The 20,130-nt window shown below is 46.8% G+C and overlaps 2 protein-coding genes across 6 annotated transcripts in view; one reads left to right on the top strand and one right to left on the bottom strand.

Annotated features, from left to right (window-relative positions):
* Nucleotides 1–474: 474 nt before the first annotated feature.
* Nucleotides 475–12,616, bottom strand: LOC140418917 (uncharacterized). 5 transcript variants are annotated; one of them, XR_011945415.1, is made up of 4 exons: nt 6,955–7,039; nt 6,106–6,212; nt 3,482–3,598; nt 475–1,350 (listed from the first exon to the last, which is right to left on the bottom strand). XR_011945415.1 is itself a non-coding variant. In XM_072502598.1 (2 exons), exon 2 carries the CDS (start codon nt 11,843–11,845, stop codon nt 11,192–11,194), a length of 654 nt encoding a protein of 217 aa, XP_072358699.1. In that variant the 5' UTR covers nt 11,846–12,180; nt 12,470–12,616; the 3' UTR covers nt 10,739–11,191. The 5 variants fall into 5 exon arrangements, 2 of the variants coding, with proteins under 2 accessions (XP_072358699.1, XP_072358698.1); XR_011945414.1 differs by having other exon boundaries at nt 3,489–3,598; nt 6,955–7,037; XR_011945416.1 differs by lacking the exon at nt 6,106–6,212 and having other exon boundaries at nt 3,489–3,598.
* A 161-nt stretch (nt 12,617–12,777) lies between these two features.
* The window catches only part of LOC140417788 (uncharacterized), a 30,178-nt gene continuing 22,825 nt past the window's right edge, over nt 12,778–20,130 (top strand). The window contains exons 1-2 of the mRNA XM_072501249.1: nt 12,778–13,037; nt 19,106–19,229. The gene's annotated coding sequence lies outside the window, so the exon portion shown is untranslated. The remainder of the gene's footprint in view (nt 13,038–19,105; nt 19,230–20,130) is intronic.

Raw genomic sequence — 20,130 nt, 5'->3', positions numbered from 1 at the left:
GATGGCAGGATCAAGGGTTTGTTTTATTGAGGAGGGGGTGATGATGGCAGATTTGAAGGACAGAGGGACAGTACTTGAAGAGAGAGAAATGTTGACAATATCCATGGACACAGGGTAGTTTGCTGATCAGTAGCTCAGTGGGAATAGGGTCGATGGAGCAGGAGCTGGGTCTCATGGACAAGATGAGCTCTGAGGGGGCACGAGGGGAGAGGGGAGAGAAACTAGAGAAAGATGTGGGTTCAGGGCTCGGGAAAGGATGACATTTAGAGACAGTTTGGTCCGGTGGGCTCGTGGAAGGGAGGGAAGCAGCAGAGGCAGCTGATCGGATTTACTCAATCTCAGTCACAAAGAAACTCCACAAGCTCCTCACACTTCTTGTTGGAGGTGAGGATGGAAGAGACAGGGGAGAGCGAGAGTACTTCAAAAGGATCTAACCTGTGTCAGAGATATTAAAAAGTTTCAACACACTGCGTATTTCACACAAATCTGATTTATTAGACTTTTAGCAGAATTTTGGCTCCTGTAAATGGGCTGGAGTTTGTTATCAGCAGAAAGAGACCCAAATGAACATGGTTCAGTCCTGAATGTGAGTAACAGCAAAATCCAATCACTATGGTTACTTGTGGCCTCGTTGGTGTCTCAGCAGGTGGGATGAAGTGGTGAATCCCTTCCCACACTTGGAGCATGCGAATGGCTTCTCCCCAGTGTGAATTCGCTGGTGCTTCCGCAGGTCGGATGACTGAGTGAATCCCTTCCCACACTGGGCGCAGGTGAATGGTCTCTCCCCAGTGTGAATTCGCTGATGTACAGTGAGGTAAGATGAGTGTCTGAACCCAGTCCCGCAGTGAGAGCACCTGAACGGTCTCTCCTCAGTGTGAACACGTTGATGGCTCATCAGATCCCCAGAACGTTTATAGCACTTCCCGCAGTCTGGACATTGAAACAGTCTCTCATCAGTGTGAACTTGCTGGTGTCTCAGCAGGTCGGATAACTGAGTGAATCCCTTGCCACACTCGGAGCACGTGAATGGTCTCTCCCCAGTGTGAACGCGTCGATGAGTTTCCAGCTGGGATGGGGAAGTGAATCCTTTCCCACAGTCCGCACATTTCCACGGTTTCCCTTCAGTGTGACTGCATTTGTGGCTTTGGAGGCCTGATGATCGACTGAATCCTCGTCCACACACACAACACGTGTACGGTTTCTCCCCACTTTGAACGATGCTTTTTCCTTCCATGTTCAAAATCTGCTGATATTCAGGATATGATAAATTGAGGGCTCTGTCAGATCCTGATGTGATGCTTGGTTTGAGTTTCCCGATTTTGAAGCTTCCCCTTCGAACACCCTGTGAAACTGATTGAAAACAGAAAATAGGGAGTGAGAGAGAAGCCACAAAAATACAAAGGCAGGTTGTGAAATTGAGCTGAATTATTCTGGTCATTTGTGGGGCCGGCACTGGGAAGAAGTGACCATGAAAACTGCCGGATTGTCACAAAAACCCAACTGGCGTCTTTGGGAGGAGAGAGAAAGAGGTGAAGAGGGATTTCGTATATCTACAAGACATATTAAGAGAGTAGTTGGCAAAGCAAATTCGATCTTGAGCTTCATTAACAGTAATATTGATACTGAAACTATGCTTCTGGTGGCACAGTGATTAGCATTGCTGCCTCACAGCGCCAGGGACCCGGGTTCAATTCCGGCCTTGGTGACTGTCTGTGTGGAGTTTGCACTTTCTTCCCGTGTCTGTGTGTGTTTCCACCCGGTGCTCCGGTTTCCTCCAACAGTCCAAAGAAGAGCAGGTTAGGTGGATTGGCCTTGATAAATTGCCCCTTAGTGTCCAGGGATGTGCAGGTTCGGTGGGGCTATGGGGTTACAGGGACAGGGTTGGGGTGTGGGCCTAGGCAGGGTGCCCTTTCAGAGAATCAGTGCAGATGTGATGGGCCGAATGGCCTCCTTCTGCTCTGTAGGATCAGCCCCACATTGGGTGGATCTACGGGTTAGTATGGAGAGTGGGCAGCGTCCATTATGGAGGTTGGATGTGGGACTATTCGCAGATGAGGAAGTCTGTGGGCGGGTGAGCAAGTCGATCTGGAAATAAATGATACAGGGGAAGTCTCGGCAGCAGCGGTGTGGGAAGCTCTGAAGGCAGTGGTTAGAGGGAATTCATTTTGATACAGGCCCATAGAGAAAAGGTGGAACGAGAAGAGAGGGATAAGTTGGTTAGGGAGATACTCCAGGTGGATAGGATTTATGCGGAAGCCCCGGACGGGGGGTTATTGAAGGAGCGGTGGAGGTTACAGATGGAGTTTGGGCTGTTATCTACAGGGAAACCGGTGGAACAACTGAGAAAGGCAAGGGGAGCGGTGTATGAGTTTGGGGAAAAGGCCAACAGAATGTTAGCGCACCAGCTGAGGAAAAGGGAGGCGGCCAGGGAGATAGGGAGAGTAAAGAACAGAGGTGGGAATGTGGCCCTGGACCCAGTGGCGGTGAATGAGGTGTTTAAGGACTTTTATAGCAAGTTTATACGAGTCAGAACCCCGGCTGGGGTGGAGGGGATGAGGCAGTTCTTGGGTCAGTTGAGGTTCCCGAGGGTTGATGAGGATCTGGTGGAAGGGCTGGGAGCCCCAATTGAAATTGAGGACATAATGGAGGGGCTGGAGGTCATGCAGTCGGGCAAGGCCTGAGGGCCTGACGGCTACCCGGTGGAATTCTACATGAAGTTCTCGGAGATATTGGGCCCACTGCTGGTGAGGGCATTTAATGAGGCAAGGGAGAGGGGAGTCCTTCCCCCAACAATGTCGCAGGCCTCGATCACATTGATTCTGAAACGGGAGAAGGACCCTGAGCTATGCGGGTCATACAGACCAATCTCTCTATTGAATGTGGACGCCAACCTGCTGGCTAAGATATTGGCCACAAGGATAGAAGACTGTGTCCCGGGGGTGGTAGGGGAAGACCAGACGGGATTTGTAACGGGCTAGGTACTCACGGCTAATGTTAGAAGGCTCTTAAACGTTATCATGATGCCCTCAGAGGGAGAAGGCCTTTGATCGGGTGGAGTGGAATTGTGGGAGGAAACTGGAGCACCCGGAGGAAACCGCGCAGACACGGAGAAGGTGCAGACTCCGCACAGACAGTGACCCAAGCTGGGAATCGAACTTGGGTCCCTGGCGCTGTGAGCAATAGTCCTAACCACCGCGCTACCGAGCTATCATGGACTCAATGAGCCGAATGCCCTTTTTTGTGTCAGCTGACTCTAACTTTTTTGTGTAATCTCACCTTGCAATTTAACCCTAGAGGTTCAGATATCACTCAGGTAAATCTGTGCTACACTCCCTCCGAGGCCATTCTATCCTTTCTCGGGTTTGTTGCCCAGAACTGAACACAGTTCTCCGGGTTTGGTCTAACCAGGGTTTGTGAATCTTGGGGCTTTTCCAGTCACATTGAGACCTGAAATCTTCCCTCACAGACAGAACAGACAAACCTTTTACCTTCCACACCCAGATGCTGCTGATATTCAGGTTCTGGTGAATCGAGTGACTCTGTCAGATGTAACGTTTGGTTTGCGTTTCCCGTCTGTTAAACCTCCACTTCCAGTATCCTGTAAATTTACAGAAACCTCACTGTCAGTTTAGGATAGAAATTCACAACATTCTCTCCTCACCAACTTTGATTAAATGTATTTCTGGAGGTTTGATCACATGACCTGCCCCCATCTTCCAGCCATTAATCGGTCAACACATCCATCCTTGTGACACACTGCCGTCCTCGGCCATTTGGAAGCAAAAGGACTCAAGAAATCTTTTTTACTGTCCTAATGATTTCCCAGACATGAATCTCATCAAGGTAGAAGGTAAAATTTGAATTCATTGAAAGTATACTGATGACCATGAAACCATTGCTGATTGTTGTAAAGACCCATCTGGTTCACTCATGTCCTTCAGTGAAGGAAATCTTCTATCCTTACCTGGTCTGGCCTACATGTGATTCCAGATCCAGTCAGCTGGTTGACTCTTAAAATTCTCTCTGAGATATACTCAGTTCAAGGGCAATTAGGGATGGGTCAAATAGTTTGAGCTTTTAAAGTTGGAGTGTTAACCGGTGGGAAAACTGAGGAAATCCCTTTGTACACGTGAAGTGTGAGAGTGATCTCCCTCTGAACTGCACATTAGATTAACTAATGACTAACTCATATTTATTCTCTTCCAATGGAAACATCTTCCACTTGTCGATCATGTCAAACCTTTTTATAATCTTAAAGGATCAGGCCATCCTTCATTCCTTTTTCCAGAGAAAAGGTTTACACCCTGTCCAATCCCTCTTGCCGGGTATAACCTGCCAGTTCAGGCATAATTTAAATATCTTTTCCTGCATCTTCTCCAGTTCTCGATCCATTTTACAATATAGAGACTTTAACTAATCTGAGCAGCAAACTCACAATTGCCCCCAAATGCCTGTATGTTGCAGTATTTTAATAATTTTACTATTAGCTGAATATAAGATGGGACAGAAGAAGCAGATCTAACGAGTCTGTAACACTGTAGAGCATCTGCAAACTTGCCTCTTCCCCTTACTGCTAAACAGTTGACTTTTTCCACTCTTAACCTGTCAGTTATGGCATTAAGAATAATGTGTCAGAGAAAGACTGGATTTCAGCTCGGTGACACTAGGCCAGACTAAATTAGTACACAGGATTGTTGAGCTAATGTATCCATGTCATAAAATGGTTCTGGAAGGACTGGGGAAGATACAGGGAAAGTGTACCAGAATGATGCCTGAACGAGGTTACAGCCAGCAAGAAATGCAGAGGCTCGATGAGCCATATGGTTTCCACCCCCTTCCATTTCTTGTGTTATGAACATCACTGTAAATCATTTCCATGCAGACACAACAGATGCAACAACCACCAGTTAATCGCCATCCTTCCCATAATCCAGGATTCCAAACACACTTTCCAGGTGACAGTGATTTACTTGTATTTCTTGCTATGCAGTATTGTGTATTCACTGCTCACGATTTGGTCTCCCCTACACTGAGGAGATTAAATCTGGATTGGTGACTGTGGAACATCACCATTCAGTCTGCAAGCATAATCCTGAGCTTCTGACCATTTAATATTTTAATTCCCTGCCCCATTCGCACTCTGTCCTCGGCCTCCTGCACTGCTCCAATAAAGCTCAAAGGAAACTCGAGGAACAGAACCTCATCCTTGATCAGGCAATTTCTGACCTTCCAGACACAACATTCATTTCAGTAATTTCAGATTATAATCATCACACCTATATTTTTAGACAGTTGGTGCTGTTAACGGTTCTGCTGTTGCCATTTATACCTCACCTGGACCTGTCTTTTATTTCTTCTCTTGTCCTAATAGTTTATTTACTTATCTCATTGTCTCCCAGTTTTGTCTTGCACCATTATCCCCCTTGTCAGTTAATCACTTCAGCCTCACATCCTCCCAAACTGCCCCCTCTGAAATGGCCCAGCAAGCCACTCAGTTCAAGGGCAATTAGGGGTGGGCAGCAAATGACGGCTCAGCCAGCGACACCCACATCCGAAGAACAAATAAAGGAAAGTCGGCAGTTACAAAGGCAAATGCAATGTTCGCATTCATTTCAAGAGAGCTACAATACAAGATGAAGTGGGATGGGAAACATATCAGCCATGATCGAACGGCAGAGCAAACTCGAAAACTCGATGGGCTGATAGGCCTAATTCTGCTTCTCTATCTATTTTTTTAATGAGGGGATTCTCATAGAAACATTTGTTAAAAAATTGTTGGAAGCCATCCCAGACCTGGATACAGATCAATTGATTCTTGGAGGAGACTTCAATTGTGTTCTGGATCCTAAATGGACTGATCCAAGCTGATTCAACCACAACAAAAACATGAAAAAGGAATGAAACCTGATGGACCACCTGGCATCGACCCAGGCACCAGAAACGACAACAGCAAACCCAGCAAAAGTTTTTTAAAAACTGTTCCCATCAGTAGATTGTAAAAGGATTACGGGACACAGATTTAAGATTGTGAACAAGATCTACAGGGGAGATAGGAGGCAGACATTTTATACAGTGAGCGATAATGATATGGAACTCAATGCTTACACACAATGGTCGATAATCTCTGGGTCCTGATAACTCGAATGGTGCTGTCAGAATTTGATGTGAGGGTTAGTTGTGAGTTTCCTGCCTGTGTATCCCTTTCTAAGCCCCTGTGAAAGAAGTTTACAAAGGCATCACTGTCAGTCCAGAAATGAAATTCAGGAAAGATAAACATTTCTCCTGGTTTGAGTTTGCTGTGTGTAAATCCTCCCCTACTAATCCCTTGTAAAAGGAGTTTCCAAAATTAATCACTATCAGTCCAGGATATACATTCACTACATTCTCCCCTCCTGCTCCCTGGTCCAGGATGACCGCTTATGCCCCCCGTTGCACACTGACCCTCTTGTCATCAGCAGTCCCTCAATTTGAGGGTAACTTCTACTCAGGGTTGTGAATTTCTACTAGGGGTCTTCATGTGGCTGAACAGAGCCGCAGAGCTTTGGACACATAGGACAGGATGTCTAATAAGACAGTGAAATCCGGAGAGCAGGATTTGCTTCCTTTTCCTTCCATTTCTGCCGCCACTTTGCATCATCAATAAGACATTGGGACTCAAAGACTAATCCAGTTTGATGGACAGGTTGTCTCCATTCTGAACAATGGGAACAAGCTCCTCCCACTCATTGAAACATCGCCCCGACAAAGATGACAAACGCGCATGCGCCCTGATGCACATCCAATAAAAATGGCGGCCGTTAAACCGAGCATAACATGAGAAGCTGCAGCCCCGTTCGTTTCGAACTGGATCCCGGAAGCTCTTTTCCGAGGATTGCAGTTTGCAACAGCTTTACACAATGTTTCCGCCCACTCCCGCGATCTCTCGCTCCCTCCATATTGTTCAACGCCCCTTACCAATTTTGGATCTGAAGACGCAGCACTTCTCCGTCGCCATTACCCACACTGCGCATGCTTCAATAACAGCGGGCCCCGCCCCTCATTCACTCCTATTGGTTGGAGGACCAGCTGCTCCCGTCGTCCTGCAGTCCCGCCCCCCTCTTCCTATTGGTTCGGAGCTGCCGTCAATTACCCGGGCATTGTGACGGTTCCAGAAGGTGAGTGTGGCCACAAGCTCAGGCTGACTCGCTGATTGTCCAATAATAACAGTGAGAGTCTCAGTGGGACAATCAGACAATAATAATGGAGATGGGGCCCAGAGGAGAAACAGCAAAGGATTCACTCACTTTGAGACTGACAAACACAGTGTCTGTTCCCATAATAAGAGTCAGGCTGCAGTGTGTGAGTGAATATATCATTGGATCCAATGTAGAATCATGAATCCCTACAGTGCAGAAGGAGGCCATTCGGCCCATCGAATCTGCACCGACCCTATGAAATATCACCCGACCTGGGCCAATCTAGGGCGGCATGGTAGCACAGTGGGTAGCACTGTTGCTTCCCAGATCCAGGGTCCCAGATAATAACTCTGTCACTGTTATTATTAGACAATAACCTGCCTGAAATGAAAATTGCTTATTGTCACAAGCAGGCTTCAAATGAAGTTACTGTGAAAAGCCCCTAGTCGCCACATTCCGGCGCCTGTTCGGGGAGGCTGGTACGGGAATGCCTGTTAACAGTAACAGGCCTGTTACTGTTATTATTACACAATAACCTGCCTGTCATTCCAATTCTGGTGTGTGTTACTCTGTCACTGTTATCATTATACAATAATAAGAGGGCAAGATGCAAGGTAGCAATGATAATTTGATGTTTCCGTGTTATAGTCAGTGTCACTCGGAGGTGTGTGATAAAATAGGAATGGAAACATCATGACGTGCACGTGTGGCTGACTCCACCTGATTCAGAGCTGTTCTACCCAAGGTGAGAGCAATGAGGACATGGGGAACTCCAGAGATTTCTGGTATCTGAGGTGCATCAGTCGAGGAACTGAAATCATTCTAGTGGTTCTCGATTTACACAGTCACACAGGAAATATATATGACAGCTAAAACCAAAGTTTCAATCTTCTCTTTGAGACACATTGTGATTGAAAAGATCAAATGTTAAAACATCAGGAAAGGAAAATTCGGACTGTCGCAAAGGGCATCATTGCTACCTTAGAGCACCATGGACCCTGGTTCAATTCTGGCCTTGGGTGACTGTGTGTGTGCAGTTTGCACTTTCTCCCAGTGTCTGCATGGGTTTCCGACCACCATTCAAAGATTTGCAGCTTAGCTGGATTGGCCATGAGCAATTTAGTGTCCAAAAATGTGTTGGTTAGGTGGGGTTACAGGGATAGGGTGGGGGATTGGGCCTCGGTATAGTGCAAACTCAATGGGCCGAATGGCCTCCTTTTGCACTGTAGAGATTCTATGAGTGAACTGTTGAATTAATCTGATTCACCAGAACACTGCCAATTCACCCTCTACAAGTGTAACTGCCTTTGAAAGTTACTGTAAATCTGCTTCCAGCAGCCTGTCAGTGTGAATTCCAGATCATATAACATCACTGTGTAAAAACAATTTTCCTCATCACCCCCTTGGGTTCTGTTGTCAAATATCTTAAATTTCTGTGTCATCTGGTTACAAACCCTCCTGCTCTTGGGAAACAGTTTCTCCCCATCGACACTATCACAAATCCTTCCTCATTTTAAACACCTCTATTAAATCTCCCCTTCACCTTCCCTGATCTCAGAGGGCCAATCCCTGTTTCTCCTGCTCTGAGTCACAGGGACTCGAAACGTTAACTCTGTTTCTCTCAGTACCGATGCTGCCATAACTGCTGAGTTTTTCCACCATTTACTGGTTTTCTCCTTCTTTCTTTCTTTAATCAATGACAATCCTTTCATGAAATTCAACACCTCTATAAAATTGGAACATACACACACAAAGAGAGACATACAGAGGAAAGGAGAAGCAGAAGAACTGTGAGAAAAACTGAGATTTTAAACAACAGAAAGATGAGGTGGCGAGAAATAAAAGTTGAGAAATTGAGGAAACAAGTAACACCGAAAGAATTATATAAAATATAAGGGAGAAAGTGATCAGTTTCCAGCTACAGAGAGCAGAGGGAACTCAGTGACTGATTCACAGACGCAGCCGCTTCTGTCTGGGAATGGAGACTCTGAACAGAAATAACCGGCTCATTTGTAAATGTCACCACAATGTGATCTGTGGGACTCTGCCCTGACTCGGTGGACAGATAAAGGCCGCACTGACAGATGTTCTCACCAGATTGTGGTCCTTGTATTTATTTTCTGCTCAGAAGTGAGATGTGCGGTTTGGAACCGGCAGCAGAGAAACAGGAAGTTGTGTTACCTGAGAATGAAACAGCAGGCATCAGTTTCATGTTGTCACCATGAACAGTCTTCCTGCCTGTGAGGGTGACCTCACTCTAACAGCATCAAGAACACCCACACAGATTGTTGCCGGTCTCAGCATTACATTCACCTCCATTCCCATTTTAAACATCAAAATATGAGGTTATTTAGATTTTTTACATATTCACTGAGATGGACTGAGGATTATAACTGGGAGAATTAAGGGCACATTATACAAAATTAAATTTTCCCCGAAGAGGGTTATTAGAAAATAGGAGTTTTAAAGTTAGTCAGGGCCAATCAGTGAGAGAAAGAAAGTGGGAAATAGAGAGAGAAAGGATTGAGTCTCCATAAATGAGATGTTGGAGGAGAGGTTCAGTGTGTTTGGTGCTTCTTCAGAGAGAGAAATTAAGTTTAGGCGCTCTGTGAAATAGAAAGGTTAAAGGAGTGAGTGTCTGAGAGAAAGATAGAGAGAGGTGGGAGGTATGTGAAATGAGTGTGTGAGAGAGCGGAGAGAGGTTAGGTGAGAATCTGAGAGAGAAGAGAATGAGAGACAGGAAAGCAGGTTCACATACCCGAGGATCACTGAGAATGATCAGAATAAGGAGACTACCCAGAAAATGGCCAATAGGAATCTTCAGCTGAACACATCACTTAATCTTAAAGGGACAGTCGGGGCTCTGACACTGTTCAGCTCCCAGTTAAAGGGGCAGACACAGCTTCGCCCTTTTCTCTTTTGTGTTTCTGATTGTTAAAGGCTGGTAGGGGTGAGGTTTATTTAAAAGGACAGAATGTGGGAAGCACACATCAATAAAATTGGGAATTCTTGGACACACACTGGAGCTCCTTCTTTATCCAGGAATGAAACTATTGTCTAATTGTCCCAGCAGTTAACAGCTGCTATTTTAACGCAGATTCAACCAATCTATGTTAAGTAGGTTTCTATTCAATTAATTCATTGTGACTGTCACACAAACACATTTTCAGTCTGGAACCAGCTGCTTTACATTCAATCAGGAACATTAGTTTTACACCAATCTCAGATTTGACAGCACGTTTCCAGCATTCACCATTGTTCTTCCTGACTCTAAACACAGTTGTAAAGGAGCTTCTGTTCCGTGTCTAGGAGCTCTGAGATATGGAAGAGAGCGGCTGGGACACATTTCTTCGACGCCTCAGGATTAACCCACACGGGTACTTTGCTGTCAGTGAAGAGACCAAAGTGTTGTTTGTCCCTCTCAGTGTGACCCTGAAAGACTGCGTCCAGGCTGAAGTTCTGTTCCTGACGTATGATCCTCCCCCAGATTGTCCTTTCTGAGCTGCAGGCAGGTGATGTTCAACATTCAGGTGGGAAAGACAAAAATCTGCAACAAAGTTTCAAACACATTTATTCAGAATAATAAACCTCATCAGCAGATTAAGACTGTCAGAGTGAACATTATTCAGTCCTGTACATGATTAACAGCATCAATAAGGGGATAATCTAAACCTTGTGGTTGCTTGTGAACTCGCTGGTGTGTTAACAGGTGGGATGAGTGAGTGAACCCCTTTCCACAGACATTATAGTTGAATGGCCGCTCTCCAGTGTGAACTCGATGGTGTTTCAGAAGATAAGATAAATGAGAAAATTCCTTCCCACATATGGAGCAAGTGAATGGCCTCTCCCCACTGTGAACTCTCTGGTGTGTCAGCAGGTTGGATGACTGACTGAATCCCTTCCCACACATGGAGCAGGTGAATGGCCTCTCCCCAGTGTGAACTCGCTGGTGATTCAATAGGTTGGATGAACGAGTGAATCCCTTCCCACACACTGAGCAAGTGAACGGCCTCTCCTCACTGTGAACCTGCTAATGTGTCAGAAGGTTGTATGAACGTGAATCCCTTCCCACATTCAGAGCAGGTGAACGGTCTATCCCCTGTATGAAGTTGCTGGTGTATCAGAAGGTTGGATGAATTAATGAATCCTTTCCCACAGTCAGAGAAGGTGAATGGTCTCTCCCCAGTGTGAGCATATTGGTGTGTTAGTAAATCCTTTTTGTTTTTAAAGCTCTTCTCATAGTCAGGACAGTTAAAATGTTTGTTATCAGAGTGAACAAGTTGATGTGTCTGCAGGTGGGATGACTGAATGAATCCTTTCCCACACAAGGAGCAGGAGAACGGTCTCTCCCCAGTGTGAATACGTTGATGTGTCAGCAGATCCTTATTACATTTAAAACTCTTCTCACAGTCAGGACATGTAAACGGTCTCTTATCAGTGTGAACAAGCTGATGAGTAACAATGTGGGATGACCGAGTGAATCCCTTCCCACACACAGGGCAGGTGAATGGCCTCTCCTCAGTGTGAAGTCGCTGGGGTGTCATAAGGTTGTATGAATGGGTGAATCCCTTCCCACAAATGGAGCAGATGAACGGTCTCTCCCCGGTGTGACTGCGATGATGAACTTCCAGTTGTGATGGTAACTGAATCCCTTCCCACAGTCCGCACATTTCCACAGTTTCTCCATGGTGAGGGGTCTTTATGTCTCTCCCGGTTGAAGCTTTGTCCACACACAAATAAGCGTTTAATTTCTCCCTGCAGTGAATGATGTGATACTTTTTTTGAGGCTGTGTAACTGGTTAAAACTGTCTCCATAGTCAGTGGACTGGAAAACTCTCATTGGGGGTGGGTCTCGGGTGCTTTTGCAGTCACACAGCTGAAACAGAACAAACACATCTCCTTCCAAATTCAAAGACTGAAGATATTGAGCTCTGAATGAATTGAGTGATTTCGATATGATATTTGGTTTGAGTTTTCTGTTGGCCAATTCTCCACTTCCAATATCCTGTAAAAGGAGTTTACAAAAGACATCACTGTCAGTCCAGGATAGAAATTCTGAACAGACAATTCTAGTTTCTCTGGAACATTTTTCCCTCTCTTGTTCCCCCAAAGCTGTCAATCCCCGTCCTACACACTCTCTCTCTCCTCCCTGGGCTGAAATCCAAACCCATCTCACCATTTCTTTCCTCCACTCCCAGTTTTCTCCCTCCCTCTCCTCTGCCTGGGTTCTCCAGCTCCTGTCTGCAGACTGACAATAAAACCAATGGGTCTTATTGGGGTGTTTGGGTTCTCACCATTGTCCCCGCTCGCGGCGGCTCTCATTCAGCCTCTGGGAGCCACACTCACTCTCACCGCGGCTGCGCTCAGCCCGGAGCAGCACCGCGCATGCTTCGCAGAGAGAGGCGACTTCCGGGGGCGGGACATTCTGACGCCTGCGCGTTCTGGCTCCTGTTCCGCGCCCGACATTCCGGGTAGCTTTATCCACCATTATTCCATTACGTTCCTCAGGGTGATAATTTGGTTCCAGCACTTTTGATACAATTCGGTGTCTGTACGGAATGGGGCGGCCGCATCGGTGTTTTTCTCTCTGACCGGCCCCTGTTAACGGCTGTCATCTGTTTCGGGGGGCGATATGCAGCAGGGCGCCTGCGCGGCCGCCATTTTTCTCAGGTCTATCAGGGCGCATGTGCGGCCGTCCTGGACCCGGAAGCCGGAAGAGAGAATCTTGTGAATTTCTCTCCTGGACTCAGAGTAAAATTCCTTTGGAAAGAGGAGGATTTGCCACCGGGAATCTGAAACCAAACATCACATCATCCTCTGACTGAGTTACTCGAATCATCTGGACCTGAATATCATTGGGAGGTAAAATGGGTTGTCTGTTCTGTCTGAGGACAAAGATTTCAGATATCAGAGTGACTGGGAAACTTTGAATGACCATTCCAGGTTAAATTTGAGACTAAATACACCGATCACATTGGGGAAGTTAAATAATTTGCTGTTGTACTCTTTTGTATGCAGGTAAATTTTAAAATGACCGCATTAGCATACTTGGCAGCTAAACTGGGGCAAACTGCTGACCTTGTTAGTAGTGAGAGATGCTATCCCGGATTTTATTAAAGTTTGTTGTTCCTGTTGCATTTCATTCAGTTCATCGTGGCTACAAAGTAGGTATTCAGCCTAATATCAGTTTCCAGATTGTGGCCTGTAGCTTTTTAAGTTACATCAATTCAAATGTCTATCTGAATACTTTTAAATGTTATGATGGTTTCTGCCATCATTTCAGGCAGCATGTCACAGATCCTCACCACCCTCTAAACCTCCTAGTCCTTCCCTAAATCTCTGCCCCCTTTTATCTGTATCCCTCAACCAAAGGCAATAGGACATTCCCATCCAATCTATTTCGATCCCTCAGAATTTAAAAAATATATAAATTTGAGTTTAAAAAAAATATAAATGTATATATTTTTCCAATTAAGGGGCAATTTAATTTGGCCAAGCCACCTATACTGCACATATTTGGACTGTGGGGGTGAAACCCATACAGACGATGGGAGAATCTGCAAACTCCTTACAGACTGACCCGGGGCCAGGATCGAACCCGGGTCCCCAGCATGCAGGCACACAGCCACTGTGCCACCATGATCCCCCAGAATTTTATACATTTAGAATAATCTTTATTATTGTCACACGCATGCTTACATTCACACTGCAATGAAGTGACTGTGAAAATCACCTAGTAACTCTCTGGCACTTATTCGGGTACACAGAGGGAGAATTCAGAATGTCCAATTCACCTGACAAGCACGTCTTTCGGGATTTGTGGGAGGAAACCCATACAGACACTGGAGAATGCAAACTCCACACAGACAGTGTCCCAAGTGGGAATTGAATCCTGGGACCTTGGTGCTGTGAAGCAACAGTGCTAACCACTGTGCTACTGTGCCACCCATAAAACAGTTCAGCTCAATGTTCTCAGATTAAAGAAGCTGAAGCGCCCAGAGTGGGTCTTGAACCCACTGCCCTGGGATTAAGACGCCCATGCTCTACCGACTGAGCTAGCCAGGCTGCTTTTCAAAATTTCATTTTGGTCTCCCTTCAGCCTTTTTTGTTCCAAAGAAAACCGCCCCAGTTTATCCAAACTTTCCTCTGAGCAAACATTTTCAATTTCTGGCTGATGTTCGTAAATCCCCTCTGTACTGCCTTCAGTCCAAAGATGTGCAGGTTAAGTGGATTGGCCATGATAAATTGCCCTTAGTGTCCAAAATTGCCTTAGTGTTGGGTGGGGTTACTGGGTTGTGGGGATAGGGTGGAGGTGTTGACCTTGGGTGGGGTGTTCTTTCCAAGAGCCGGTGCAGACTCGATGGGCCGAATGGCCTCCTTCTGCACTGTAAGTTCTATGATCTGTGATCATTGGCCGCGGCATTGAGTATAAGAATTGGCAAGTCATGTTTCAGCTGTATAGAACATTAGTTAGGCCACACTTGGAGAAAAGTGTTCAATTCTGGCCGCCACACTACCAGAAGGATGTGGAGGCTTTAGAGAGGGTGCAGAAGAGATTTACCAGGATGTTGTTTGGTGTGGAGTGCATTAGCTATGAGGAGCGGTTGAATAAACTAGATTTGTTCTCGTTGGAACGACGGAGGTTGAGGGGCGACCTGATAGAGTTCTACAAAATTATGAGGGGCATAGACAGAGTAGATAGTCAGAGGCTTTTCCCCAGGGTAGAGAGGTCAATTACTAGGGGACATAGGTTTAAGGTGCGAGGGGCAAGGTTTAGAGGAGATGTACTGTACAGGCAAGTTTTTTACACAGAGTGTAGTGGGTGTCTGGAACTCACTGCCGGAGGAGGTGGTGGAAGCAGGGACGATAGTGATATTTAAGGGGCATCTTGACAAATACATGAATAGGATGGGAAGAGAGGGATACGGACCCAGGAAGTGTAGAAGGTTTTAGTTTAGATGGGCAGCATGGTCGGCACAGGCTTGGAGGGCCGAAGGGCCTGTTCCTGTGCCATAGTTTTCTTTGTTCTACTCTCTAGAGTGCAATCTTCCTGTACACACGAATCTAGCTCTGGCCTAACTAGTCCTGTCCTGCCATTTATCATGTAATCCTTTGCCTTGTTTTCCCTCCAGCTTTCTTCCTCACTATCAAGTGTTTAATCATTTTTGTGTCACAGGTAATCTTCTTATTCATGTTCCTGCATTTATTTTCAAATCCGTGATGTAACCAGCAGTGAAGGGCCCAGTACTGATTCCTTTGAAACCGGCACTGGAAACAGCACTTTGATATTTTCCATTCTTTATGGGATTTGAGTGTCACGGGCAAACCAGCTTGGTTTCTCATTCCTAAATGTACTTAAACTGAGTGGCTTGCTAGGCAATTCGGAATTAACCACATTTCAGTGAGTTGGCCAGATCAGGTAATTCCGGTGCAGACTCATTGGGCCGAATGATCTCCTTCTGCACTGTAGATTCTATGATTAATTCCGACCTTGGGTCACTGTCTGTGTTGAGTTTGTACGTTCTTCCTGTGTCTGCGTAGATTTCCTCCAGGTGCTCTGGTTTCCTCCCACAGTCCACAGATATGCAGGTTAGATGGATTGGCTGTGTTAAATTGTCGCTGGGAGGGGTTGTGGGGATAGGGTGGGGAATTCGCCATGGTAGGATACTCTTTCATAGAATTTACAGTGCAGAAGGAGGCCATTCGGCCCATCGAGTCTGCACCGGCTCTTGGAAAGAGCACCCTACCCAAGGTCAACACCTCCACCCTATCCCCATAACCCAGTAACCCCACCCAACACTAAGGCCAATTTATCATGGCCAATCCACCTAACCTGCACATCTTTGGACTGGGAGGAAACCGGAGCACCCGGAGGAAACCCACGCACACATGGGGAGGATGTGCAGACTCCGCACAGACAGTGACCCAAGCCGGGAATCGAACCTGGGACCCTGGAGCTGTGAAGCAATTGTGCTATCTACAAGGCTACCGTGCTGCCCTTTCAGAGGATTGCTGCAGATCCGATGGGCCGAATGACCTCCTGCACTGAGGGGACCTCCTGCACTGAGGGGATTCTATGATCCTACATTGGATCCAATGATGTGTTCACTCACACAATGGAGCCTGACTCTTATTATGGGAACAGACACTGTGTTTGTTGCTGTCAAAGTGAGTGAATCCTTTGCTGTTTCTCCTCTGGGCCCCATCTCCACTATTATTGTCTGATTGTCCCACTGACACTCTCACTGTGATTATTGGACAATCAGCAAGTCAGCCTGAGCCTGTGGCCGCTCTCACCATCTGGAACCGTCACAATGTCCGGGTGATCGACGGTAGCTCCAGACCAATAGAACATAGAATATTACAGTGCAGTACAGGCCCTTCGGCCCTTGGTGTTGCGCCAACCTGTGAAACCACTCTAAAGCTCTACACTATTCCCTTATCGTCCAAATGTCTATCCAATGACCATTTGAATGCCCTTAATGTTGGCGAGTCCACTACTGTTGCAGGCAGGGCATTCCACGCCCTTACTACTCTCTGAGTAAAGAACCTACCTCTGACATCTGTCCTATATCTATCTCCCCTCAATTTAAAGCTATGTCCCCTCATGCGAGACATCACCATCCGAGGAAAATTGGAAGAGGAGGGGCAGGATTGGAGGACCGACCGGGAGCGGCTGGTCCTCCAACTAATCGGAATGAATGAGGGGGGGTGGGGGCAGACTTTGATTGAAGCATGCACAGTGTGGGTGATGGCGGAGCAGAAGGGCGTCTTTTTCAAATGCGAAATTGGTAAGAAGCGTTTAACAATATGGAGGGAGCGAGAGATCGCGGGAGTGGGCGGAAACGTTGTGTAAAGCTGTTGTAAGCCGCAAACCTCGGAAATGTTGACGGGACCCCGTTTGTACCGAGCGGGGCTGCAGCTCCTCATGCTCGGGTTAACGGCCACCATCTTTATTGGATGTGCGTCAGGGTGCATGCGCGTTTGTCATCTTTGTAGGGGCGATGTTTCAATGAGTGGAGCTTGTTCCCCATTGTTCAGGATGGAGACAACTTGTCCATCAAACTGGATTAGTCTTTGAGTCCCAATGTCTTATTGACGATGCAAAGCGGTGGCAAAGATGGAAAGAAAAGGAAGAAAACCTGCTCTCCAGATTTCACTGTCTCATTTCACTGTCTGCGTGGGTTTCCGCCGGGTGCTCTGGTTTCCTCCTACAGTCCAAAGATGTGCAGGTTCGGTGGACTGGCCATGCTAAATTGCCCTTCGTGTCGAAAGGGCAATGGGGTGACTGGGTTGGTGGGATAGGTTGGAAGTGTGGCTTGAAATGGGGTGCTCTTTCCAAGGGCCGTGCAGACTCGATGGGCTGAATGGCCTCCTTCTGCACTGTAAATACAAGATTCATTGGACATCCTGTCCCATGTGTCCAAAGCTCTGCGGCTCTGTTCAGTCACATGAAGACCCAGGGCAGAAACATCCAACCCTGAGTAGACGTCGCCCTCAAATCAGGGGACTGCTGATGACAAGAGGGTCAGTGTGCAACCGGCCGGGGGGGGGGGGGGGGGGGGGGGGGGGGGGCACGAGCGGTCATCCTGGACCAGGGAGCAGGAGGGGAGAATGTTCTGAATTTCTATCCTGGACTGACTGTGATTAATTTTGGGAACTCATTTAAAGGGGATTAGTCGGGGAGGATTTACACACAGCAAACTCAATTTTATCTTTCCTGTTTATCTTTCCTGAATTTTATTTCCAGACTGACAAAGAGAACAAAGAAAAATTATAGCACAGGAACAGGCCCTTCGGCCCTCCAAGCCTGTGCCGATCCAGATCCTCTATCTAAAATTGTGGCCTATTTTCTCAGGATCTGTATCCCTCTGCTCCCTGCCCTTGTATGTATCTGTCTAGATACATCTTAAATGACGCTATCGTGCCCGCCTCTTCCACCTCTGCGGGCAATGCGTTCCAGGCACCCACCACCCTCTGCGTAAAGAACTTTCCACGCATATCTCCCTTAAACTTTTCCCCTCTCACCTTGAACTCGAAAGAACAAAGCAAGTGAACGCAGTGATGCCTTTGTAAACTTCTTTCACGGGGGCTGAGAAAGGGATTCGCAGACAGGAAACTCACAACCGATCCTCACATCAAATTCTGACAGCACCATTCGAGTTATCAGGACCTAGAGATTATCGACCTTTGTGTGTAAGCATTGAGTTCAGATCATTACCACTCACTGTGTAAAATTTCTTCCTCATATCTCCCCTGTCGGTCTTGCTCACAATCCTAAATATGTGTCCCATAATCCTTTCACAATCTGCTAATGAACAGCTTTTCTTTATCTTTTGCTGGATTTGCCGTTGTCATTTCCGGTGCCTGGGTCGCTGCCGGGTGATCCGTCCGGTTTCATTCCTTTTTCCTGTTTTTGTAGCGGTTGAATGGGCTTGGACCAGTCCATTTTAGGATCCAGTACGCAATTGATGTTTGCTCCAAGAATCAATTGTTGTGTATCCAGATCTGGGATGGATCCCAACAATTGTTTTACAAATGACACATCGTCCCAGTTAGGGGCTTAGCCATTCACCAGCACCACCAATATACCCACCAATGACCCACTGACCACCACGTATCTCCCATTAGTGTCCGCAAAGATCTTAAGTGACCAAAAGAGGGACCTGTTTATCGTTCAGAATTGCACCACCTCAGGGGCAGCACGGTGGTGCAGTGGTTAGCACTGCTGCGTCACAGCACCGAGGTCCCAGGTTTGATCCCGGCCCTCGGTCACTGCCTGTGTGGAGTTTGCACATTCTGCTCGTGTTTGCGTGGGTTTTGCCCCACAACCCAAAGATGTGCAGGGTAGGTGAATTGGCCACGCTAAATTGCCCCTTAATTTGTAAAAATGAATTGGGTATTCTAAATTTTTTTTTTTAAAATTGCAGCACCTCGAAACCTTTGTCAAAGCCCGAGTGAAACACTTGGCTCACCCCTCCGCAGTCTGGTCTGATCTCTAACCCGCAAGTGAGTCTCCTGCAAGAACACCACACCAGCATTTAGATTCTTTAGGTGAGTGAAAACCCGCCACCTCTTCACTGGTCCACCCAATCCCCTTACGTTCCAGGTGACCAGCTGAATCAGAGGTCTGCCCCCACCCCCTCCATCACGGAATCTGCCATGAGGGACTATCCAGTAAATCTTCAAAATGTGCAGGCCAAGAGTCCACCCAAGATGGCCGCCATATACGCACCCATACACTCAGAGTAAAACAAAAACAGTTCTTTCGTCATCAGTTAGCTCACCCGTCTCCCTCCCCACCCTATATATCCACATTGTGCTTCATAAAGAAAATCTCCCTTCACTCCGAACAGAAAAACGATTTTATCAGAAAATATGAAATCTATGCAGAGGATATCACAACACCCATCCCACCCCACAGGAAATGTAGATATTGTCCAATACAGATAACTGGACCCCAGTCCATGCTTTAAAATGTTCGCCTCCTCCATAGTCTCGAAATGGAAGTCTTTGGACTCATTTGTCACCCGCAGCTTTGCCGGGTATACCACCCCGAATCAAACTCCTTTCTTACACAGAGCAGCCTGAACCTTATTAAAGGCCGCTCACCAGCTCGGCTCCCACATCTTGGTACATCCTCACTGGGATAACTGAGTGAATCCCTTCCTACACTCAGAACAGGTGAATGGCTTGTCGCCGGTGTGACTACGGTGATGAGTCCCCAGCTCACATGGGGATCTGAATCCCTTCCCACAGTCCCCACATTTCCATGATTTCAGGATGCTGCTGGTCTCCTTGTCACTTTCCATGTTTGTGTTTTGTCCCCATAGAGAGCATGTGTACGGTCTCTCCCCGCTCTGAATGGTGTGATGTTTTTTCAGACTGTGTAACTGGTTAAAGCTCTTTCCACAGTCAGTTCACTGGAACACTCTCACACGAGTCGTCTGTGTAT

The sequence above is a fragment of the Scyliorhinus torazame genome, chromosome 5 (assembly GCF_047496885.1).
Source record: "Scyliorhinus torazame isolate Kashiwa2021f chromosome 5, sScyTor2.1, whole genome shotgun sequence".
In the NCBI taxonomy this organism is placed as follows: domain Eukaryota; kingdom Metazoa; phylum Chordata; class Chondrichthyes; order Carcharhiniformes; family Scyliorhinidae; genus Scyliorhinus; species Scyliorhinus torazame.
Note: the sequence above shows the minus strand (reverse complement) of the source record. Positions and strands in the feature narration are given on the sequence as shown.

Excerpts from the sequence above, each read along its gene's own strand:
- LOC140418917 (XM_072502598.1), bottom strand. The coding sequence starts at position 11,845 with ATGTGCGGACTGTGGGAAGGGATTCAGTTACCATCACAACTGGAAGTT.